This window comes from Phocoena phocoena, chromosome 7 (genome assembly GCF_963924675.1).
Source record: "Phocoena phocoena chromosome 7, mPhoPho1.1, whole genome shotgun sequence".
Classification (NCBI taxonomy): domain Eukaryota; kingdom Metazoa; phylum Chordata; class Mammalia; order Artiodactyla; family Phocoenidae; genus Phocoena; species Phocoena phocoena.
Genome location: NC_089225.1, coordinates 25782750 through 25808316, shown reverse-complemented (window position 1 = coordinate 25808316; position 25567 = coordinate 25782750). Strand labels below are relative to the sequence as shown.

The 25567-nt window shown below is 35.3% G+C and overlaps 1 protein-coding gene across 1 annotated transcript in view; it reads left to right on the top strand.

The window, feature by feature from the left end:
* LRP1B (LDL receptor related protein 1B) overlaps positions 1-25567 on the top strand; it is a 1473103-nt gene that overhangs the window by 1339623 nt on the left and 107913 nt on the right. The window contains exons 76-79 of the mRNA XM_065880137.1: positions 53-172; positions 1772-2013; positions 23015-23238; positions 24311-24417. Coding sequence (XP_065736209.1) covers positions 53-172; positions 1772-2013; positions 23015-23238; positions 24311-24417 — 693 coding nt within the window. The remainder of the gene's footprint in view (positions 1-52; positions 173-1771; positions 2014-23014; positions 23239-24310; positions 24418-25567) is intronic.

The window sequence follows — 25567 nt, the reverse complement described above, 5'->3', positions numbered from 1 at the left end:
GACAGTACTAATTGGGGTTATGATGGTGCTATTTTGAGCTCTTCTTTTCTAGACCTTAATGAATGTTTGGTGTTTGGCACGTGTTCCCACCAATGTGTAAATATGGAAGGATCCTATAAATGTGTGTGCGACCAGAATTTTCAAGAAAGAAATAACACCTGCGTAGCAAAAGGTAAGGATATATAACCATTACTTTAAATGTTATTATAATTTGCTGTAAACATTTTATGGGAAAAAAAGTTTCATATTGCATTTTAGCAATGGCTTAATGCCTGAAAATATAAAATAAATCTCTTTTTAATTTATCATTCTTAATATAATCTGGGAAGGTTTATAAACATGGCTGTCAAATACCTGGCTACTATTAAAATCACTTTTGTGTTTGAAACAATTTATCAGGAGGTAAAATTTAAAAGCCAATGTGATAGAATATGAAGTATCTTTCTTTATGGCCTGCTCTCAGTGTACTTGAGGAAACATTATACCACTAGGATAAAAATAACGAGTCAAATTAAATGTTAGCATTATAAGGAGGATGGAATTTTGAGTAAGAACTTAAAGGTTTTAAAATAAAATTATGTCTTCAAGTTCAGACCTCCTCTACTTATATCATTTTTAAAAAATTAAATTACAGATATATATTTGGGGCTTCTTAGATATGGCTTTAATGCTTCTATGTTTTTACTAAATAATATTGTGATTTAAATATTGTTAGCTACAGGGCATGATTAACAATGTTAATAAGACAGTTATTACAAGAGGAAAGCAACATGATACAGTGAATCAAGCAAGAATGGGCTATGGAATTAGACAGACTTGTATTTGAATCCCAGCATTGCACCTGATTGTGTGGCCTCGGGGAAGTTAAACTCTCTGAGCCTCAGTTCCTCATCTGTAAAATGGGAGGCCTAATCCTTACTTTCCATGGTTGTTGTAAGAGGAGATAAATTGTCAAAGACTTAATACATCTCCTATCACATAGTAACCATTTACTAAGTGAGAGCTATTGAGCCTATAGAGCTGAACTACAACTCGTGTATTTTTTTTTTTTTAATTTGCAGATATTATATATGCAATTCAGTCTTTCTTTACGGTTTCATTAATATTTCAATTACTATTTTCAGGATTCTCTTTAGGGTTTTACTTGTCTCAGTATGCAAATTACATCAGTATTGTATTGTAGGTGACAAAATTTCAGGCTACATGGTTCCAGTTAGCAAGATTCTAGAAAATATTGAGATTATGGCATGTTAATATAATAAACACTGATAATTTTATAAAATAAAAATAAAAGAACATTTGACATATATGAATATTGGAAGAAGACTCTTCATCTTGTACTTTTTATTTCTTAGCCTAAGGTAATGACCAGTCAGGTGCATAAACTAAATGCTCAGGAATGTCTGAGGCTTAGTGAGTATATAACATGGTATTTGAATATTCAGATCCAAAGCATTAAAACATAAGGTATTGTGACTTACCAGATAGAAATTCCTTTTCATAAAAAGGATATCTACTACAAATACCTAATTTCTAGCCATAAGGTAAGCTTTGACCTAAGAAAACCTCCATTAATAACTCTTAGAAATGTTTAGTTAAGTGTGTTTTAGAAATGTCATGAAGACTAAAAGATGGTATAAAGCCGGTTTATTTTTATTGAGCAAGAAACTATGTTAAGAATAATAATTCAAGTTAATTTAAAAGTACATTTGTTGCTTTTACATTAGTTGAATTTTATTTTATTTTTGTATTTTATTATAATAATCTCCAGGCTCTGAAGATCAAGTTCTCTACATTGCTAATGACACTGATATCCTGGGTTTTATATATCCATTCAACTACAGTGGCGATCATCAACAAATTTCTCATTTTGAACATAATTCAAGGATAACAGGGATGGATGTATATTATCAGAGAGATATGATTATTTGGAGTACTCAGTTTAATCCAGGCGGAATTTTCTACAAAAGGATACATGGCAGAGAAAAAAGGCAAGCAAACAGTGGCTTGATTGTAAGTAAATAAAATTGAATATTTGAAGGCTCACACCTTCCTCCACTTCCCTGTTTTTTTAATCTGTCAATCACAGTATCTGATTATAAGAGGTAATTAATATATTCAGTGATTCCTCCCAGTATTCTCCCTGTATAGAACTAGAACATTTCCCTACTCCTTTATTCTCATAGCTGGGTACAATTCATTTTAATTGCATGATATTATGTGTTTCTTTTAATATATTTTCTGTAGTTACATAAGAATGGTAATTAATAATACCTAAAATTTCTAGAACTTTCTGTATTTTATAGTATTTAATAATATATTATGAACATGAGGGTTTTTTTCATCATGAGATCATATTGGGAACCATCACTTTGTTTTTACATTAGAAAATAAACTCAAAAATATACAGGATAAATTGTTTCATTTTTAACAATATGAGAAATATAGTTCTCTTCTAGGGCAAGAGATCAATTCGATAGTGTAATCATTTCTTCTGACTCCTAATAACTATATTTTAGGGAACATCCAAAATAGAGCAGTATTGTTTACTGGTGTATGACGGACACATTGATTATCATGGTTATTCCTTTTGAGAAAAATAAACTAGAACATTTGTTTAGACTTGTGGTTGTAGGTTATCCTTTTTTGTTTTAGGGCATGTCAATTTATTATGTATTTTATATTTTGAAGCAAATTGGCAGAGAAATAACAGATAAAGACTTATTTTGGGGGGGCCTGGCCCATTCCCATACAACCAAAGGGTCAAATACTATCACAGTAGGATTAACTTACTTTAATCCTACTAAATAATTAAAGCTTTGTATTTGAAACAAATCAGAGACACCTATCTGGAAGTCTTCACTACCTTTTTCAGAGGTATCTACCGTAAATATTTGAACTCTGTGAATATCATTTGATGGAAATCTAGAACACTATTTTTTATCAGTAGTAGGTGTCAATAAGCTGGTTTTAAAAGAAGCTATATTATTAGCTTTTAAATTCAGTTTAGATTAAATTAACTGTGAGTAAAAATCCATATATACCAGAGTTGTTTCTTTAACTCCTCCTCCCCCAAACCCAGTGTTATACAAAGCTTTAGTTCTATTAAGGGTAGTTCTAGGACAGAGCCAAGAACTTCAGTGGATCACTCTGCCCTCCTTCACTCACATATCATCTCCTTCCAATCAGACCAAAAGACTGACTCAGTCTTGACTAGCTTTAGCTTTCTTTATCTTTAAAACAGAAGTTTGCTTTGCAAAAACATTGTTCCTATGGTACAGTTTCATGTATTAATGAAGTGATAGAGTATATATTGTGAAATTACACTGACTGGGTTTTAATCTTGTTCCTGTTGCTTACTAGCTTCTTAGCTTCTCTGTACTCTCCATTTCATGAGGTTTTAGTGAGGAATGCACGTGCGCACACACACACACACACACACACACTATATTTATATTAGCATTAATAGTTCTTGGCACATAAATACTGTATAGATTAACAGAATGATATGATAATGATGGTGATGATGTTGATGATGACTGGCAAAATTTTCTTCCCTATAATGCATATTCTCACATTAAAAATTAATTGCAAATTACTCTTGCCTGAATTTGATAGTTGCTAAAAATATATCTTTATTTTTCATATAACTTTCAGTGAAAATGATTTGATAATTTTTTAGCTTTGTCCTTGGGGAGATGGATAAATACAATCAGTAGCCTCTAGCAAACTGTTTATTGTGGGCCATGAGCCAAACTTGTTTAATAGCTAAATATTTATTCTTATGTATAAATGGATCAATATATAAAAATGGATCAATATATACTTTATTTATATTTTTTACATATTTTAATTTTTAATTTTATTAATGTGGTATAGAGTCTTTCATCATCAATGCAAAGTTATTGATTAGCCTTTTTCTAATAGGATTTGAAACATCATTAGTCTTTTAATGGTAGTAATAAGATGTATTGTGTAATCTAGACTTTCTATTTGTTTTTCTCTCTCTTCTTAGACCTACCAATGACTAACAGTATTCAATAGGAAAAAAAGTGGGTAACAGTAGGGTACATTTTCTAGAAGCCCATCATAGCTAACTAAATGTCATGATTATAAGGTTGGAACCTCTGAGCCATGAATTTTACCACCATGTTCTAAACCATTAAGCATTCTGTAGAAATTCCAACCAGTGCATTATATATATGTATAAAAATACCTAAGGCTACACTGATAAGGGCAATTATTTAACTTTGCTTCCTAAACCTTTTTGTAATCCTGATATCTCAATATTATAAATATGGACTAAATCCATTCTCACCACCTTAAGTTAATGAGCAATGTGCATTCTAGAATGATTAAATGACTTATCTATGGCCATGCAGCTATAATGTGACACAATTTAGACTTTAACTTGAGATACTTGCTACATCTCTGAGTCTCAACATACTCATCTGAACGCTAACTACTTTATTGAAGTAGAAAATTTCCAAAGTCCCTTCCAGATAGTAAATATGTATGATTTCCCCAAAAATTGTGACATAGTTTATATCTATTCACTTATTACCTGGACAATTTGTATTTATTTCTTTGAAATCCATCTTGTATATAAAGAATTGATTTTCTACCCTCATGAATTTCCCTGCAATGTATTATATTTGCTCCTTTAACAGTCACCAGATAGTCATCCATTAGTTTAATGAACATGCACTCTATTTCATCTTCTAAGTTTTGGCACAATTATTAAATGATACTGACCTGAGAATTCCCCACTCCTCAGAAAACAAAACTTAAGATTTTTCCCTACACTGAATATGGTGCACTGATTTCTATCTCTGAATCAATAGGTAAAAGAAAGAAAAATATACAAATCCAACTATGGATACTTTAGTTATAACCCTATTATCAGTGAAGCAAATGGAAGGAGTTATCCATGTGATAGCAGGATATCTTGGAAGCATATTCACAGATACTGAAAACACTGGAATATTTTCATTTCAGCAAAGAGCAGAAAATATGTTATATCAGAAATCAGAATATTGCTCAGACAGCTAAATGTTAACTGAAGTCCATTCTAAAGGAAGATAGTTTTTAACATGATATTTTTTTAGAAATAAGGAAGGGAATTCTCTTCTGTAATCTGTGAAAATGGTTGGAATAGTAATTAGGATTGCAAATTTAAATTTCAAATGCAGACTAAGTTATTTATCGGTAGAATTACTTATGATTTTCTAACCCCCTGAGCTATACAAAATGGATAGATTTTTCCTTTAAGAAAATTAATTAATTTAAAACTTAAAAGACTGGCATAATTCAATTGATATGTAAAGCATAATGAGAATTTGAATTTTAGTAGTTACAACAGAATATGATAGTGTTATACAACAATTGTACATACTTTCTGGCCATTTATCATTTCTAGTATGAAATGCTAGATGCATGATGGCAAGCACTATAAAGTAGGTCAATGCTTAGAAAAATGAAAATGACTTTAAATATACAGATTAGATTTTTACAATTAAATAGCTGAATATTCCTGAGCAAAACAAATCGTTCCTCTGATCTACCTGGTTTTGAGAAGTGAATATGAGATACCATTTTTGGCATATTCTCCATTATGCAAAAGAGAATGTTCAGTATAAATTTACTTATAATTTTATTCATTAATAATCATAACTTTTTCTCAAAAAATTTGATTAGACCATTTTTCCTGAAAAGCTTTAACAAAATATTCAACTGTTTTCTTTAATAGGTTTCAATTTTGAATTGGAGTCCTAGCTATAAACCTCATACCCAACATATGGGTCTGTGTGTACATCTCATACACACGTATACACACACACACACACACACACACACACACACACATAAACATAAATTTATAGGTATGTCTATGAACCCATACATAAGTGTGTGTGTGTGTGTGTGTGTGTGTGTGTGTGTACACACATTTTAGCAAAAACTTCAAAGTCTTGTTTTAGGATGTTTGGGTAGTGGTAAAAATTGATAGTTTATTTTCAAAAATTTTTTTCTTCATTATTATAAATTTATGACAACCATTAAACTCTAAATTGAAACTGTCTATACTTCCTTAGCAAGAATACTTTTAAAACCATCTGAGTTTATTCAAGCCAGTCAACAGCTAAAATCATTTATTACAATTACTTTGGAAGAGATCTAAAACTATCAGATATTACACTATTACCATTTTGTGGCTTGACTGTTGTTGACTGCATAAGACAGTCACTCAGTAATACATACTGATTAGAGTTAATGGTTCTGAAACAGCTGTGATCAATATTCAAAATTTACTGAACATAAATCTTATAAGACCATATAAAACATATGATTATATAATTAATAATACTAAGTTTATTGATCAGATTGTATAGCATTTTAAGGTGAACCAGTCAAGTTTTATTCAATCATACCCATAGCTTTATTTAAAGAGTTCTGTTTGTTTGGTTTGGTGTTGGGTTCTTAGGATACAATAAAGATAATAGAATCTTGTCCTCATGAAGTTTATATTCTGTGGAATGAAGACAAAGTCAAGTAAACTAATAAATAAATAAATACAAAAAAATGTCCGGTTTTGAAAAGTGTATTGAGGGGAATAAAAACTGGGCTTAGAGAGAAAAACTTAAACGTTGTAGGTTTTGAGTAAGATGATCAATAAAGGCACATTTGAAGAAAGGAGATTTTGAGCTAAGACCTAAGAGATGAGAAGGAAGTAATGCCATCTTATTTATATCTAAGACAACTATTTCACTTTTTATGTGGAGAATGGATCTGGTGGGAGAAAAGACTGGAACAGAAGGAGACCACATAGGAGGACTATGCTCCCAATTAGAAATGGTGGTATGTTGCACTATTGTAGTCTCAGTGAAATGGGGGGTAGTGAGTAGAATTTTAAGGAAAAATGTTTGCAAATAAAATGAATGTGAAAAATGAGGACAGGAAGGACTGCAGACTGACACCTGAGTTTCCGGATTCTATAATTTGATGGATACTGAAAATGGTAAACTGTGGGTTCAGTTTTAGTCATGTTAAGTCAGATACCTGTAAGAGATCCAAGCGAGATGTCAGTTAGTCAGTGATGTATTCAAGGCTTTATCTTAAATCTCTGGACTGGAGATTTACATTAAAGAATAGAAAAATAGAGGAGACATCTAAAACCATGAAGCCAGGTTAGATTACCAGGGGAAGTAAAGAGGGGACTGGAACGAAGCTCTGAGGCTAGATTAAAATGATGACAAAGAGTGCCCAGCGCATTAGGAGAAAACTAGAATGTAGAGTCACAAAAACTAAGAGAAGAAAGTGTTTTGAAAAAGAATTTGGAGTTATATTTCTAGAATACTGCCGAAAGATCAAGTAAAGGAAGATAAAGAAGTGTTCAATAAATTTGGAGACAGAGATTCATTAAAAGACCTAGACAAATGCTTGGAGTCATGGAGGAAGCAGACATCAGAGAGCACTTAGTGGTTCTACAATCAGTGGTTCTCCACTGGGGATGATCTTTCACCCCAGGGGACATTTGGTAATGTCTGAAGATATTTTTGATTGTCACAACTGGGGAGTGCTGCTGGTATCAAGTGAGTAGAGGCCAGGGGAAATGCTTAACACCCTACAATACATAAATTAGTTTCTCACAAGGAGTTATTCTTACCAAAATGTCAGTAGTGTCAGAGTTGAGAAAGCTTTCTCTTCATAGTAGCAGTATCAGTCTTTCCAGTTAAACTTTAAGTCGATGTTTTGTTTATTACTTCACTTGATGTAATAATAACCTGTAATACAAAATAGTTCTAAGATGAATCATCAGTATAGTTTTTCTTTTATTGTTCTCTCTTTTTTTCCTCACCTCTCAGTCTCTTTTGCTAGATCCTTTTCTCCTTCCCTCTTAACATTGGAATGCCCCAGGCTCAGACCTTGATCCTCTTCTTTCTGTCTTTCCTCACTTCCTTGTAGAGTTCATATTGTTTCATGGTTTAACATATAACCACATGCTAACAATTGCCTAATTGATATCAGGCTCTGTCCAACTGCTTGCTTTGGTTTTCCTTTTGGATGTTTAAAAAATAAAATCCCCAGTGGAGCATGCCTAAAAATAAACTATTCATATGATCCACAAAATCTGCTTCCCCAATCTCATTCAATGGCAACTCCATTTTCCAGGCACTCAGAGTAAAAATCTTAGAGTCATTTTTGGTCCCTCTGCTTTTCTCATAACTCCAAAATCAGGCAATACTACTGAGTCTACTTTCAAGGTATGACCAGGAGCTGAATACCTTACATCAGCTTGACTGCAAGGACCTAGTTTTGAACCACCATTGTCTTTCTTCTGAATTAGTGCAATACCCTCCTAATTGGTCTCTTTGCTATCATTATTACTCACAAAACAGTAGCCAGACTGCTCCATATAAAACATAAATCAGATTATATCACATCTCAAATCAGAAATATCCAGTGGTTTCCCACTGAAAAGACTGAAATTCTCATAATATCTTACAAGGGTTTAAAAGATCTGGTCTCCTGTTACTTCTCTGACTTTATCTTCTACTACTTTCCCCCTTACTCACTCTTCTCCAGAGAAGCTTTGCTGTTTCTGAAACCCATCAGTACCTACTAATGTAAGGCCATTCCTGAAATATTCTCTTGGCCTAAAATGTTCTTCAGCCAGATATCCTACATGACTCAATTCCTGAACTCCTTCAAGTCTTTGTTCAAATGTCATCTTCTGAATACATAACTTATTGATGATTGCAATCTACTGCCCCATTCCCATCCTGGGATCTTCAATGCCTTGCTCTTTTTCATTTCCATAATACTTATCTTTTTTCACTGCCATATATTTTATTCATTTATTATGTTTATTATCTATTGTCTACCTCACCTTGCTATAAATAAATTCCCGGATGGCAGGTTTTTTGGTTTTTTTTTTTCCACTATTGTAATCCTAGCATCTAGAACAGACCTTGTCATAAAGTAGGTCATATTTTTTAAACTAGAAACAATAAATTAATTGAAAATCTTGAAGAGACATGGCAATAGCTTGTCAGTCTTGAAAGTTATCCTTTACAAGTTATTCTTCTCATCCTTGGTATTCATCCAAGTTTAAATATTTATATCTCCAGATATATCCCATTTTTTCCACTTTTGTCTCACAAAAGCCTAGATTAAACTTTCACATTCTCCCCTCTGGAGTCCATTGAATAAGCCTTCTCTGAATTTCCTGTATCCTCCCCTCTGGAGTCCATTGAGTAAGCCTCCTCTGAATTTTCTATATCTCCTTGGTGCCCATCCCCAAGCCATTCTTCACACCATAGCCAAAATAATCTGAGAACATTAAACTCATCATCATATCTCCCTACTTAAAACATTCAAATGAATTTCCATTGAAAAATCATTGTTTTACAAGTCTCTCCATGATGTTTAGACTCATCTCCTACCACGCCCCTCCCATCTTCTTTCACACCCATGAATATTCACATATACACCCACATTTTTTTCTAGTCATAAATAGATCATGCTTCATTTACAAGAATGCAACTTCACAATTATAATATGCATTATTTTCTCTGCCTCCCTTAATTACCCTAATGAATCAAAGTTCCTTTATTAAGAAGACATCATTTTATTATTATTGTGATCATTGAGATTGGTCTTGGTCTGGTTTAGGTATTAGAGATCTCAGCCTACATAATGTGCTTTCAGGTCTTCCAAAAGGCCTAACTGAACTAACTGTTAATGTTTGAAAGCACAGACTCACAAAAAGACTGACTACCATCTGGAGAATGTCAATTGTATGCCCAGGAAGTAGCCTAAAAGGTGACCTCATTATTATTTCACATTCTGTTTAGACTTAGAAAATGGATTACTATGGTCATCATCAGAAAATCTACAAACAACAAATGCTGGAGAGGGTGTGGAGAAAAGGGAACCCTCTTGCACTGTTGGCGGGAATGTAAATTGATACAGCCACTATGGAGAACAGTATGGAGGTTCCTTAAAAAAGTAAAAATAGAACTACCATATGACCCAGCAATCCCACTACTGGGCATATACCCAAAGAAAACCATAATTCAAACAGACACATGCACCCTAGTGTTCATTGCAGCACTATTTACAATAGCCAGGTCATGGAAGCAACCTAAATGCCCATCGACAGATGAATGGATAAAGAAGATGTGGTACATATACACAATGGAATATTACTCAGCCATAAAAAGGAATGAAATTGGGTCATTTGTAGAGACTTGGGTGGATCTAGAGACTGTCACACAGAGTGAAGTAAGTCAGAATGAGAAAAACAAACATCGTATACTAATGCATATATGTGGAATCTAGAAAAATAGTACAGATGAACCAGTTTGCAAGGCAGAGGTAGAAACACAGACGTAGACAACAAACATATGGACTCCAATGGGGGGTGGTGGTGGTGGTATGAATTGGGAGATTTTGATTGAATATATACACTAATATGTATAAAATAGATAACTAATAAGAGCCTGCTGTATAAAAAATAAATAAAATAAAATTCAAAAAAAAAGAAAATGGGTTGCTAGTGTATCTAGGGTATAATGAAACAGCAGGAAACTAATGTTAATGAAGCAGGAAAGAAAATGATATATAAAATTCAGTATTATGTATATATACACTTACATATTCATAAATTGAATGAACTTGATGGAGAGACATTGAACTATAAGGGCCCAACTTATGTGTACATATTCATATATATATACATACACATTTACATATCTGCTACATAAGTATTCCAGTTTATCTACAAGATGCTTACCTAATGACTCTGGAGACACACTCTCAACATTTGTTTCTCTGACTTTTCTTTTTTCATGTGTTTATTGCTGTTTTAACCCCCTTTCTTATAGATACATGATTTATTCATTAAAGTCGAATTCTTTTGTCTCTTTAAGGCATGGGTTGCAAACCAGCTATATAGGTAAGTTAAATGAGTGAAACAGGTTGGACAGAACATTAGGGATCCAGGTGAGAGAGGCAAACTGAAGATGTATCTCATTAAAACAGAAGCAGCTGATTGACTCTGCTACTCTGGAATGTTGGCCTGCTTTTGATATACTACCTTATTTATCCTTAATTTTTAAGAAAAAAAAGTTTAATTTGTTAAAGTGATATCTTCTTAATTTTAAAGTTAGAATCTACTTAATAGGTTTTTTTTTTAACTTTAACTTAAATTTAGTCCTCAGTGTACCATTTTGCAATCTCTGCTTTCAGATAGTTCTGCCTTACATCTCAGCTGTTGTGCTTGTTTAAACTGTAAACATCAGAAGGCACCTTGCTTTCTTAATTCCAGGTCTTTCACATAGGCAGATGATGTCAAAATTGCCCTCATAAGTATCAACAAATTTTTCACTTACTGACTAATGCATGAAAATTCATATTTAGCATTAGATGCATTCTTAAGTTTTGTAAAGAATGGATAATGTTTTAAACTGTTATATAATTTTGTGTTTAGAAGCTAAAGACTTTAACAGATCATCTAATCCAAATCCTTTGTTTTTATGCACCACATAATTTATAGAGAAACTAGGACTGGCTCTTAAACCAAGTTTTAAATGTTGTGTGCTTTCCAGTCTTCCATGATATCTTTTGTTTAGCTGGTAGTGTGAATGAAGGTTTTGAGAGTGGGTTTTGCTTTTTATGGAGGGTGGGTGGTAAATCATAACAAATAAGTTTAAAGAACACTGAGCATGTTAAAAAACGATAAAATCACATAAAATATTGACCCTGTAACCCAAAGACAAATCTGGGTCTTTTCAGTATGTTGTCTATTGAATGTGGACTCCCCCCACCACACAAGCACAAGTTCTTTACAGTGTCTTCACATCTTTGTTTTACTAGCATTGCAACAGGAGATAATTAACTTCAGCAAAATCAACTGAATTTTCTTTTCTTAGATATACACAAAGATGAAAAATCACGAACAAATGAAATATGTGACCACTTCAATCTATCCTTCTGTTAACTATATTTTCTTAAATTATATTGCTAAATATAGGAATTTTGTTTTACAAAAGATAGCATTTCCATGGCTTGAATGTTTTCATTCTCCTTTCATAGATTTTCCTCTTTCCTTGATTGAAAACAAATGCCTTCAGTATTTATATATAAAGACATATATATATAAAGACATATCTTTAGTTTACTGAAGCTGGAATTGTGCCAGATACATTACAATCCATAGCTGTAAAGGACTGGTAGTTTAAAGCAGTAACCTCTGATTTTGTTACAATCAAGCTGCCATTTTTTCTGTAAGATTTTAAGCATTTCATTCATTCGACTAATATATCTCTATGAAGAAGAATGCCTCAGGACTCAAAACTTTGGCTTTGTATTTAGAGAGCTTATTAGGAAAGAAATCATCTGTCTGGAGGAAGCAGTCAAAATTTGTCTTCTACTTTGTGCAAAAATATGAGCAATGCCTTTTGTTGTCTGGGTAACCACACAACTCTGTAGTCTCTTAAACATGACATATCTCATTAGTGTCTCCAGTTCTTTGGCCTGTCTGTCTAGAGTGCTAGCCAAAGGGGCAAATGAGAGTTTCATGTTTTCTTCTTATTTCCAACCTAATGTGTTTGGTTGTTTTGTTTTCAGTCTCTTTAGAGACAAATGGCTTAACTATCTGTTTCTGTTTTTCATGTCAGTCTCCACTCACGCCAAGAACCTCAGTTTACTTTTTCTGTGTTTTCCCACTTTTTGTATGTACCTGATTGATTTTGAACTTCTCCATAAGACCCAACAGGAATTTGCCTGCCACTCTCCAACCAACACTCATTCAATATGAGAATCCCTTTTAGATGGCTAATGCTATTCACAATCCTGGTCAAGTAGTGAGCAATAGAAAGGGATTATTTATTTCCTATAGAACTCACTATAGAGGTGATTTCCTAATTTTGCCACAGTTTCCTTAATAATAAGACCATCCTATTGCTGTCTCTTGTTGTTCTTCTTCTTCTTCTGTTCAATTCTTCTCTTTTCAATGTTGAGAATAATTGAGCATTCAGTATGTTATGAGTCACTGAGGATGAACACCTAGTAACATCTTCACCCTGCTGCCATTATTCTCTGAGAATCATCTTGTCACTGATGATTCATGACTTTAGGTTGAATTTATTGGGCATGACCATCCTTTATCCCATATTCTAACTACTTTAGTTGATACCAGAATGACATTAGGGATTCCTTGATCAAGGAACCAGAGAATAACTGTATAGATTTAAATGACTCTATAACTCTTCAGCATCTCTTATGCTCAGCATTGAAAAGTAACATTTTTCCCTTTCCTTAAGCCATATTCTTCACTCTAGGAATGTGACCTAAGTTTGATATATCCTTCTGGAATTCACCATTAATAGAATTTTCACCAGCCAGCTTACCTGAAAAAGTATCACAAAAGCAAACTTCTGAATGTTCTGTGATCATTAGGAATCTGAGGTTTTAATTGTCAGCAGTCCAGGTGTAGAAATATAGGATGGAAAGATAATCAGCCCAGTTTTGAGCATGAGCGAAATAAAATAAAAATCTTAAATTCAAAAAAGTGAAGCTTTGCATAAAACATGTCCCATTTTAGCAACAATACCGATAGGATAGAAAATTATGTATGTATATTAACATCTGATAAAGCCAAAATAGGTATTTTTCTATGTTCATGCTAGACAACTGATATCATATTTCTGCATGCTAAAAGATTGCTCTAGTGGTGTTAAAAAATGATAATATGCTCCAGCAGGCTTTACACAGTTTATAATGGTTATATTTTCCCATTGTCTTTCATCTGTATAAATTTATGACTTACACTGACAAGCCCCATACCACGTGATATATTTGCTTTTTTTTCATTGCTAAAATCATTTTTTTCTACATCTTTATTGAAGTATAATTGCTTTACAATGGTTTGTTAGTTTCTGCTTTATAACAAAGTGAATCAGTTATACATACACATATGTTCCCATATCTCTTCTCTCTTGCGTCTCCCTCCCTCCCACCCTCCCTATCCCACCCTTCTAGGTGGTCACAAAACACCGAGCTGATCTCCCTGTGCTATGCGGCTGCTTCCAACGATCTATCTATTTTACATTTGGGAGTGTATATATGTCCATGCCACTCTCTCACTTTGTCACAGCTTACCCTTCCCCCTCCCCATATCCTCAAGTCCATTCTCTTGCAGGTCTGTGTCTTTATTCCTGTCTTACCCCTAGGTTCTTCATGTCATTTTTTTTTCATAACTTCCATATATATGTGTTAGCATACGGTATTTGTCTTTCTCTTTCTGACTTACTTCACTCCGTATGACAGACTCTAGGTGCATCCACCTCATTACAAATAGCTCAATTTCATTTCTTTTTATGGCTGAGTAATATCCCATTGTATATATGTGCCACATCTTCTTTATCCATTCATCCGATGATGGACACTTAGGTTGTTTCCATCTCCAAGCTATTGTAAATAGAGCTGCAATGAACATTTCGGTACATGACTCTTTTTGAATTATGGTGTTCTCAGGGTATATGCCCAGTAGTGGGATTGCTGGGTCATATGGTCGTTCTATTTGTAGTTTTTTAAGGAACCTCCGTACTGTTCTCCATAGTGGCTGTACCAATTCATATTCCCACCATCACTGCAAGAGTGTTCCCTTTTCTCCACACCCTCTCCAGCATTTATTGTTTCTAGATTTTTTGATGATGGACATTCTGACTGGTGTGAGATGATATCTCATTGTAGTTTTCATTTGCATTTCTCTAATGATTAATGATGTTGAGCATTCTTTCATGTGTTTGTTGGCAGTCTGTATAACTTCTTTGGAGAAATGTCTATTTAGGTCTTCTGCCCATTTTTGGATTGGGTTGTTTGTTTTTTTGTTATTGAGCTGCATGAGCTGCTTGTAAATTTTGGAGATTAATCCTTTGACAGTTGCTTCATTTGCAATTATTTTCTCCCATTCTGAGGGTTGTCTTTTGCTTTTGTTTATGGTTTCCTTTGCTGTGCAAAAGCTTTGAAGTTTCATTAGGTCCCATTTGTTTATTTTTGTTTTTATTTCCATTTCTCTAGGATGTGGGTCAAAAAGGATCTTGCTATGATTTATGTCATAGAGTGTTCTGCCTATCTTTTCCTCTAAGAGTTTGATAGTTTCTGGCCTTACATTTACGTCTTTAATCCATTCTGAGTTTATTTTTGTGTATGGTGTTAGGGAGTGATTTAATCTCATACTTTTACATGTACCTGCCCATAAGGTGACCATATGTGCGTGGGTTTATCTCTGGGCTTTCTATCCTGTTCCATTGATCTATCTTTCTGGTTTTGTGCCAGTACCATACTGTCTTGGTTACTGTAGCTTTGTAGTATAGTCTGAAGTCAGGGAGCCTGATTCCTCCAGCTCCGTTTTTCTTTCTCAAGATTGCTTTGGCTATTCGGGGTATTTTGTGTTTCCATACAAATTGTGAAATTTTTTGTTCTAGTTCTGTGAAAAATGCCAGTGGTAATTTGATAGGGATTGCATTGAATCTGTAGATTGCTTTGGGTAGTAGAGTCATTTTCACAATGTTGAGTCTTCCAATCCAAGAACATGGTATATTTCTCCATCTATTTTTATCATCTTTAATTTCTTTCATCAGTGTCTTATAATTTTCTGCATACAGGTCTTTTGTCTCCTTCGGTAGGTTTATTCCGAGATATTTTATTCTTTTTGTTGCAATGGTAAATGGGAGTGTTTTCTTGATTTCACTTTCAGATTTTTCATCATTAGTGTATAGGAATGCCAGAGATTTTTGTGCATTAATTTTGTATCCTGCTACTTTACCAAATTCATTGTTTAGCTCTAGTAGTTTTCTGGTAGCATCTTTAGGATTCTCTATGTATAGTATCATGTCATCTGCAAATAGTGACAGCTTTACTTCTTCTTTTCCGATTTGGATTCCTTTTATTTCCTTTTCTTCTCTATTTTCTGTGGCTAAAACTTCCGAAACTATGTTGAATACGAGTGGTGAGAATGGGCAACCTTGTCTTGTTCCTGATCTTGGTGGAAATGCTTTCAGTTTTGCACCATTGAGGATGATGTTGGCTGTGGGTTTGTCATATATGGCCTTTATTTTGTTGAGGAAAGTTCCCTTTATGCCTACTTTCTGCAGGGTTTTTATCATAAATGGGTGTTGAATTTTGTCAAAAGCTTTCTCTGCATGTATTGAGATGCTCATATGGTTTTTCTCCTTCAATTTGTTAATATGGTGTATCACGTTGATTGATTTGCATATATTGAAGAATCCTTGCATTCCTGGGATAAACCCCACTTGATCATGGTGTATGATCCTTTTAATGTGCTGTTGGATTATGTTTGCTAGTTTTTTGTTGAAGATTTTTGCATCTGTGTTCATCAGTGATATTGGCCTGTAGTTTTCTTTCTTTGTAACATCCTTGTCTGGTTTTGGTATCAAGGTGATGGTGGCCTCATAGAATGAATTTGGGAGTGTTCCTCCCTCTGCTGTATTTTGGAAGAGTTTTAGAAGGATAGGTGTTAGCTCTTCTCTAAATGTTTGATAGAATTTGCTTGTGAAGTCATCTGGTCCTGGGCTTTTGTTTGTTAGAAGATTTTTAATCACAGTTTCAATTTCAGTGCTTGTGATTGGTCTGTTCATATTTTCTATTTCTTCCTGATTCAGTCTTGGCAGTTTGTGCATTTCTAAGAATCTGTCCATTTCTTCCAGGTTGTCTATTTTATTGGCATAGAGTTGCTTGTAGTAATCTCTTATGATCTTTTGTATTTCTGCAGTGTCAGTTGTTACTTCTCCTTTTTCATTTCTAATCCTATTGATTTGAGTCTTCTCCCTTTTTTTCTTGATGAGTCTGGCTAATGGTTTATCCATTTTGTTTATCTTCTCAAAGAACCAGCTTTTAGTTTTATTGATCTTTGCTATCGTTTCCTTCATTTCTTTTTCATTTATTTCTGATCTGATTTTTATGATTTCTTTCCTTCTGCTAACTTTGGGGTATTTTTGTTCTTCTTTCTCTAATTGCTTTAGGTGCAAGGTTAGGTTGTTTATTCGAGATGTTTCCTGTTTCTTAGGTGGGATTGTATTGCTATAAGCTTCCCTCTTAGAACTGCTTTAGCTGCATCCCAAATGGGTCATCTTATTTTCGCTGTCATTTGTTTCTAGGTATTTTTTGATTTCCTCTTTGATTTCTTGAGCGATCACTTCATTATTAAGTAGTGTATTGTTTAGCGTCCATGTGTTTATATTTTTTACACATCTTTTCCTGTAATTGATATCTAGTCTCATAGCATTGTGGTCAGAAAAGATACTTGACACAATTTCAATTTTCTTAAATTTACCAGGTCTTGATTTGTGACCCAAGATATGATCTATCCTGGAGAATGATCCATGAGCACTTGAGAAAAATGTGTATTCTGTTGTTTTTGGATGGAATGTCCTATAAATATCAATTAAGTCCATCTTGTTTAATGTATCATTTAAAGCTTGTGTTTCCTTATTTATTTTCATTTTGGATGATCTGTCCATTGGTGAAAGTGGGGTGTTAAAGTCTGCTACTATGATTGTGTTACTGTCAATTTCCCCTTTTATGGCTGTCAGTATTTGCCTTATATATTGAGGTGCTCCTATGTTGGGTGCATAAATATTTACAATTGTTATATCTTTTTCTATCGATCGCTTGATCATTATGTAGTGTCCTTCTTTGTCTCTTGTATAGTCCTAATTTTAAAGTCCATTTTTTGTGATATGAGAATTGCTACTCCAGCTTTCTTTTGGTTTCCATTTGCATGGAATATCTTTTTCCATCCCCTCACTTTCAGTGTGTATGTGTCTCTAGGTCTGAAGTGGGTCTCTTGTAGACAGCATATATATGGGTCTTGTTTTTGTATCCATTCAGCCTATCTGTGTCTTTTGGTGGGAACATTTAGTCCATTTACATTTAAGGTAATTATCGATATGTATGTTCCTATTCCCATTTTCTTCATTGTTTCAGGTTCGTTATTGTAGGTCTTTTCCTTCTCTTGTGTTTCTTGCCTAGAGAAGTTCCTCTAGCATTTGTTGTAAAGCTGGTTTGGTGGTGCTGGACTCTCTCAGCTTTTGCTTGTCTGTAAAGGTTTTGATTTCTCCATCAAATCTGAATGAGATCCTTGCTGGGTAGAGTAATCTTGGTTGCAGGTTTTTCTCCTTCATCACTTTCAGTATGTCCTGCTACTCCCTTCTGGCTTGTAGGGTTTCTGCTGAGAGATCAGCTGTTAACCTTATGGGGATTCCCTTGTGTGCTATTTGTTGCTTTTCCCTTGCTGCTTTTAATATGCTCTCTTTGTATTTAATTTTTGACAGTTTGATTAATATGTGTCTTGGCGTATTTCTTCTTGTATTTATCCTGTATGGGACTCTCTGTGCTTCCTGGACTTGATTAACTATTTCCTTTCCCATATTAGGGAAGTTTTCAACTATAATCTCTTCAAATATTTTCTCAGTCCCTTTCTTTTTCTCTTCTTCTTCTGGAACCCCTATAATTCGAATGTTGGTGCATTTAATGTTGTCCCAGAAGTCTCTGAGACTGTCCTCAGTTCTTTTCATTCTTTTTTCTTTATTCTGCTCTGCAGTAGTTATTTCCACTATTTTATCTTCCAGGTCACTTATCCGTTCTTCTGCCTCAGTTATTCTGCTATTGATCCCATCTAGAGTACTTTTAATTTCATTTATTGTGTTGTTTCATCTTTATTTCTTCTAGGTCCTTGTTAACCGTTTCTTGCATTTTGTCCATTCTATTTCCAAGATTTCGGATCATCCTTACTATCAGTATTCTGAATTCTTTTTCAGGTAGACTGCCTATTTCCTCTTCATTTGTTAGGTCTGGTGCATTTTTATCTTGCTCCTTCATCTGCTGTGTGTTTTTCTGTCTTCTCATTTTGCTTATCTTACTGTGTGTTGGGGTCTCCTTTTTGCAGGCTGCAGATTTGTAGTTCCCGTTGTTTCTGATGTCTGTCTCCAGTGGCTAAGGTTGCTTCAGTGGGTTTTGTAGGCTTCCTGGTGGAGGGGACTAATGCCTGTGTTGTGGTGGATGAGGCTGGATCTTGTCTCTCTAGTGGGCAGGTTCATGTCTGGTGGTGTGTTTTGGGGTGTCTGTGGCCTTATTATGATTTTAGGCAGCCTCTCTGCTAATGGGTGGGGTTGTGTTCCTGTTTTGCTAGTTGTTTGGCATAGGTTGTCCAGCACTGTGTCTTGCTGGTTGTTGAGTGAAGCTGGGTGCTGGTGTTAAGATGGAGGTCTCTGGGAGATTTCCGCCATTTAATATTATGTGGAGCTGGGAGGTCTCTTGTGGACCAGTGTCCTGAAGTTGGCTCTCCTACCTCAGAGGCAGAGCCCTGACTCCTGGCTGGAGCACCAAGAGCCTTTCATCCACACGGCTCAGAATAAAAGGGAGAAAAAGTAGAGAGAATTAGTAGAAGTATGAGGAAAGAAAGAAGGAAAGGAGGAAAGGAAGGAAGGAAGAAAGAAGCAAAGAAGGAAAGAAAGCAGGGAGGGAGGAAGGAAGGAAGGAGGGAGGGAAAGAAGGAAGAAAGACAGAAAGAAAGAAGATCCAGTAAAAATAAAATAAAGTATAATAAAGTTATTGAATTAAAAAATACTTATTTAGAAAAAAAAAAAAAAGGTACGGATAGAACCATAGGACAAATGTTGGAAGCAAAGCTATACAGAGAAAATCTTACACAGAAGCATACACATACACCCTCACAAAAAGAGGTAAAGGGGGAAAAATCATAAATCTTGCTCTCAGAGACCACCTCCTCAATTTGGGGTGATTCGTTGTCTAAAGGAGGGAAGGAAGGAAGGAAAGAAAGAATGAAGGTAAAGTATAATAAAGTTATTATAATTAAAATTAATTATTAAGAAAAAAAAATTTTTTTAAACCATGGACGGATAGATCCCTAGGGCAAATGGTGGAAGCAAGACTATACAGACAAGATCTCACACAGAAGCATACACGTACACATTCACAAAAAGAGAAAAAGGGAAAAAAATCATAGATCTCGCTCCTAAAGTCCACCTCTTCAATTTGGGATCATTCCTTGTCTATTCAGGTATTCCACAGATGCAGGGTATATCAAGTTGATTGTGGAGCTTTAATCCGCTGCTTCTGAGGCTGCTGGGAAAGATTTCCCTTTCTCTTCTTTGTTCTCACAGCTCCCAGGGGCTCAGCTTTGGATTTGGCCCCGCCTCTGCGTGTAGTCGCTGGAGGGCGTCTGTTCTTCACTCAGACAGGACGGGGTTAAAGGAGCCGCTGATTCGAGGGCTCTGGCTCACTCAGGCCGAGGGAGGGGTACGGAGTGCGGGGCGAGCCTGCAGCGGCAGAGGCCTGCATGATGTTGCACCAGCCTGAGGTGCGTTCTCCCGCGGAAGTTGTCCCTGGATCCCGGAACCCTGGCAGTGGCAGGTTGCACAGGCTCCCCAGAAGGGGTGTGTGGATAGTGACCTGTGCTCGCACAGAGATTTCTTGGTGGTGGCAGCCCCAGCCTTAGTGTCTCATGCCCATCTCTGAGGTCCGTGCTTTTAGCCGCGGCTCGCGCCTGTCTCTGGAGCTCCTTTAAGCAGCGCTCTCTCTCCTCGCATACCAGGAAACAAAGAGGGAAGAAAAAGTCTCTTGCCTCTTCGGCAGGTCCAGACTTTTCCCGGACTCCCTCCCGGCTAGCCGTGGTGCTAACCCCTTCAGGCTGTGTTCACGCAGCCAACCCCAGTCCTCTCCCTGTGCTCCGACCTCTCCCTGAAGCCCGAGCCTCAGCTCCTAGCCCCGCCTGCCCCGGCGTGTGAGCAGACAAACCTCTCAGGCTGGTGTTTGCCGGTCAGCACCGATCCTCTGTGCGGGAGTCTCCCCACTTTGCCCTCTGCACCCTGGTGGCTGTGCTCTCCTCCGCGGCTCCGAAGCTTTCCCCCTCCGCCACCCTCAGTCTCCGCCTGCGAAGGGGCTTCCTAGTGTGTGGAAACCTTTCCTCCTTCACGGCTCCCTCCCACTGGTGCAGGTCCAGTCCCTATCCTTTTGTCTGTGTTTATTCTTTTTTCTTTTGCCCTACCCAGGTACGTGGGGACTTTCTTGCCTTTTGGGAGGTCTGAGGTCTTCTGCCAGCGTTCAGTAGGCATTCTGTAGGAGTTATTCCATGTGTAGATGTATTTCTTGTGTATCTGTGAGGAGGAAGGTGATCTCCACGTCTTACTCTTCCGCCATCTTCCCCTTACTTACTTATTTACTTTTAAGTGCTGCCAAATCAGAACAAAAAAAAGAATTACAATTAATTTACATAATATTAGAACACTTGAAAATGATTTCGTGTTTTGGCTAGGACAAATCTTTATAGTCTACCCATTTATGGATATTATTTATATGGCATGTTTAGACCATGTTGTATTGTAGAGTGCTTTTATTTAACTTCAGTTAGCTATGAGATATCACTGGGTAGATGGAGAGTATTTATTAGAGTTGAGAAGTAGATTACTGTAAAATTTCATAATTTTTGTTTTTAAACCAATAAGTGAAAAGGTTGATAATAAAGGTCATTAGAAATTTCTGTGAGTTCTGTGTTTAGTTCATCCATATTTTTCCTTCTTTGAGATCTCAGTAATCACACCGCAGACAGTGACTTGTAATTCCTGTTTCTTGGCATCTCACGTTCTTTTTGAGAAGTTCGGTTTGTTTTCTTTTAATCCAAGCCCACTCTTTAATAAAATGTGTTCACTGGTAAATCACAGAAGAAACAGTCATGTGTTAAAAACCCATATTTCCACTGGTTACCAGGTCCTAACAATGCTCTTACACATTGACTACATGTCTAGTTATAATGACCTTCAAATAATTGTTTCTATTCTTGATATAATACCCCTGAGAATTTCTTCTCACTTTTGTTTATGCACAATAAACCTGACCACGTCAAATTAATTACTACACTAGTTCCTGCTCAAAGTGATCAAGTTAATTGAAGGGCACAGCATACGTTATTTTCCTTGCTGTCTATTCCCAATGAACCCTCTTACCTTTGTCTCACAATATTTCAGTAATATACTATTGCACAGAAAAATCCAAGCTAGCAGATTTAATATAAATGACAGAGATTGTAACTTTCCTCAAAAGACATTTAAATATAGTATCTCTCTAAATGTGTCTACTTGTATTAACTTTCTGTTCCAATTTTAAATCAAATTATATATGGTAAGGATGTAGAGCAACTGGAACTTTCTTAAATTCCTGAAAAGAGTGAATATTGGTACAGACTCTTTGAAAAAAAAATTCTAGCCCTATCTATTTAAGCAATCATAAGTATATCTTAAGACTCAACCGTTATATTTCTTATTAAATACTCAACAGAAATGAGAGTTTGTGTCCACCAAGAGACATGTAAAGGAATATTCATAATTTTGTTTGTAATGGCCTAAAATTGTAAACAAGCAAAATATATATTACCAGTAAAATGGTAAACAAATTGATATATATTCATGAATAATATTTCATATTCTAAAATATTATCCAGAAATAAAAAGCAATTAATAACTGACATGCACACCAATATGGGTATATTTCACAAACATGATGTTGAGTCGAAGAAGTCAGGAATAGAAGAGTATGATTCTGTTTATGTGGATTTGTTTAAGCTAATCTGTGATTTAGATGCTAGGATTATGCTTATTCTAAGAGAAATACTATCTGGGAGAGGTCACAAGTGAACCTTCTACAATTCTGAAAGTATTCTAGTAGGGTGGTGGTTAAACAGGGGCAGTGATAGGTAAAACTCCAGTGAGTTGTATACTTAGGACTTGTGAAATTATACATCTATAAAAACTAAAAATGAAATAAAGTATGTTGGGGATTTTAAAAAATCTATGTAACAATTAACACCTGACCATGTTAAGAAGATTCCCAAACAATCTCAATGTATAGATATAGAAAACTCCACCAATTTGCTTTTGAAAATACTGTGGTTTGTTGTTTTGTTTTCTTTTAGTGTCCTGAATTTAAAAGGCCCAGGGACATTGCAGTTGACTGGGTTGCCGGAAATATTTATTGGACTGACCATTCTAGAATGCACTGGTTCAGTTACTACACTACTCACTGGACCAGTCTGAGATACTCTATCAACGTAGGACAGCTGAATGGCCCCAACTGCACCAGACTCTTAACAAATATGGCTGGAGAACCCTATGCTATTGCTGTAAATCCTAAAAGAGGGTAGGTTAATGAACTGGTTATTTATATTTCTTGATATGAGTATCCATTTTTACAGATTGTCCCACCCATGCTCTGTAGTGTTGCTTCTGGAAAAGTGTTCAACGTATAATAGATTCACAAGACTTCTGAAAATCCCTCTACTCCTTCTGTACAAAAGCATGTCCTTTTCACACCAAATGGTGGTGCAAAATATATTCTTTTTCACATCAGTTTCATTAATCTGAATGCACACATAACATATACATTTAGTGTATGTTATGTGTGCATTCAGATTAATGAAACTGATGTGAAAAACATAACCACTGTAGTTAATCTAAAATCAAATTTTTGAGACATTAAAAATAATATTAAACAAGTTAAGTGTAGAATATTAGTGATGGGCTATTTCTGGTAATAAAAAATGGAGGCATATGTATAAACAAATTTAAACAATTTAACACAAATATTCCCTTTACTCGGCTTGAGTTTTTCCTTTTTTACTCTCTTATTTTTCATTTATAAGCAATGACCAAAAAGGAAATAGGGAAATGTTAAATAAAACTCCTAATCACCCATAAAGTGGATCATTAGATCCTGAGTAAGAAGAGGCAACTGCTGTTTACTTACTAGAATTATGTTATGTGGTGTCTTCTAAGTGAGAAAATTATTTATGTCTGAGAAAATAGTTACTATATCAAAAATAAAAGCATATTGATGCATCATCTATAGTAAAATGAATATTCTGTCATGATAAGAAGATAATTTCAAGTGTTAGAAATATTTTTCTTCTAAAATTTTAAGGAAATTTTCAAAATTGAACTTTGCCTATCAAGTGAGCCTATTAAACAGTGGCTCTCAAATTTTAGGGAATAGGTACGACTTTTACATTGTTGACTCCTGGGGCCCCCTCTTGGAGGTACTCACTCTGTAGATTTAGAGTTGGGCCCAGAAATCTGCTTTTTCAGGCAATTTTCAGGGACTCTAAGGTGATTCTGATGCACAGGGTCTGAAGAGACCCTGTTTTTGGTTGTAACAGCACATTCACCAGGCTAAGCACATTCACCAGGCTAACCAACTTGGCCTATCTCTTCAGGATGATGTACTGGACGATTGTTGGGGACCACTCCCACATAGAAGAAGCGGCCATGGACGGTACTCTGAGAAGAATTTTAGTACAAAAGAATTTACAGAGACCCACAGGTATGATATGTGTCCCACACAGTCTAAAATGTGAAGTAGTGTGCTAAGTGTAATAGTATTGCCTTTCTTTCTAGTTTTGTTGGCAATATAATCATTTTTACAAGCAGATAAAATAATTTATAGTATGACTTTATAAAAGTCATTAACATTTCATGTTGTACTTTCCCAACTTGAAAGTCAGGTTCTTACCATACTGCTGGTGATATTATGGGGATATTATTTGACAATTACCTAAGTTATAAGGCTATTAGTAGGATTTCACCTGCATGAAATTTTGACAGTTTATAGCATTGTGTTAGGGTATTTTTACAGCTATGTGTTAATGATATTGGGATAGATGGTAATATTCCTAGAGGATGAGAGACTAAATGGATAGACAGGTGGGAACATATAAACAATTTTTGTGAAAGACACTCACAGCTCTTTTCAATCTGGCTTTAATCTCCCTTCCAGCCATGTCATCTAAACTACCAGTCTATACTCTCTGTACTTCCAGGACTGTTCAGGAGCTCAGGTCTTTTTTCTGCATTCCTGTTCTTTCTCCTATGCCATTTTCCGCCCAGATCCCTCATCTAGAATGCCCTTCCAACTTTTGTGTACCTAGAGGAATCTTACCAGTCTTGTAAGGTCTAAGTTTAGTACTTCCTCAATAAAATATTTTCATACTGCAGAAGGCTCAGAGATTTTTGTGCCATCCCCCACCCCCTCCCACTACATCCCCATCAAAAAGGACACAATACATTTTCTATAGCATATGTTATTTTGCAGTTAGGCTTAGCATATGTTATTTAACAATTAGGCTTTCTATAGCATATGTTATTTAACAATATAAAGTTGAAACTTTATAGTTGGTACTTATATTTTTATTACTTTTAATGTACCTTATGCCTTTTCCTCCAAGTAGATTGTTTTTACTCTTATAGGAAGGAGCAATCATTGGGATTTAGTTTATTTATGTAGGTGTGTCTCAATTCAGTGATTTAACAAATACTAATTGAACACTCACCTGGTGACAGAAATTGTTCCACATGCTGAAGAAATAAGTTCCTGCCCTTGTGAAGAGAGTTCCAATTCTCAGGAAACTTACCTTCCTGTATAGGATAGAATATGTAGGATACATCATGTCAGATAATTATAAAAGCTATATAGA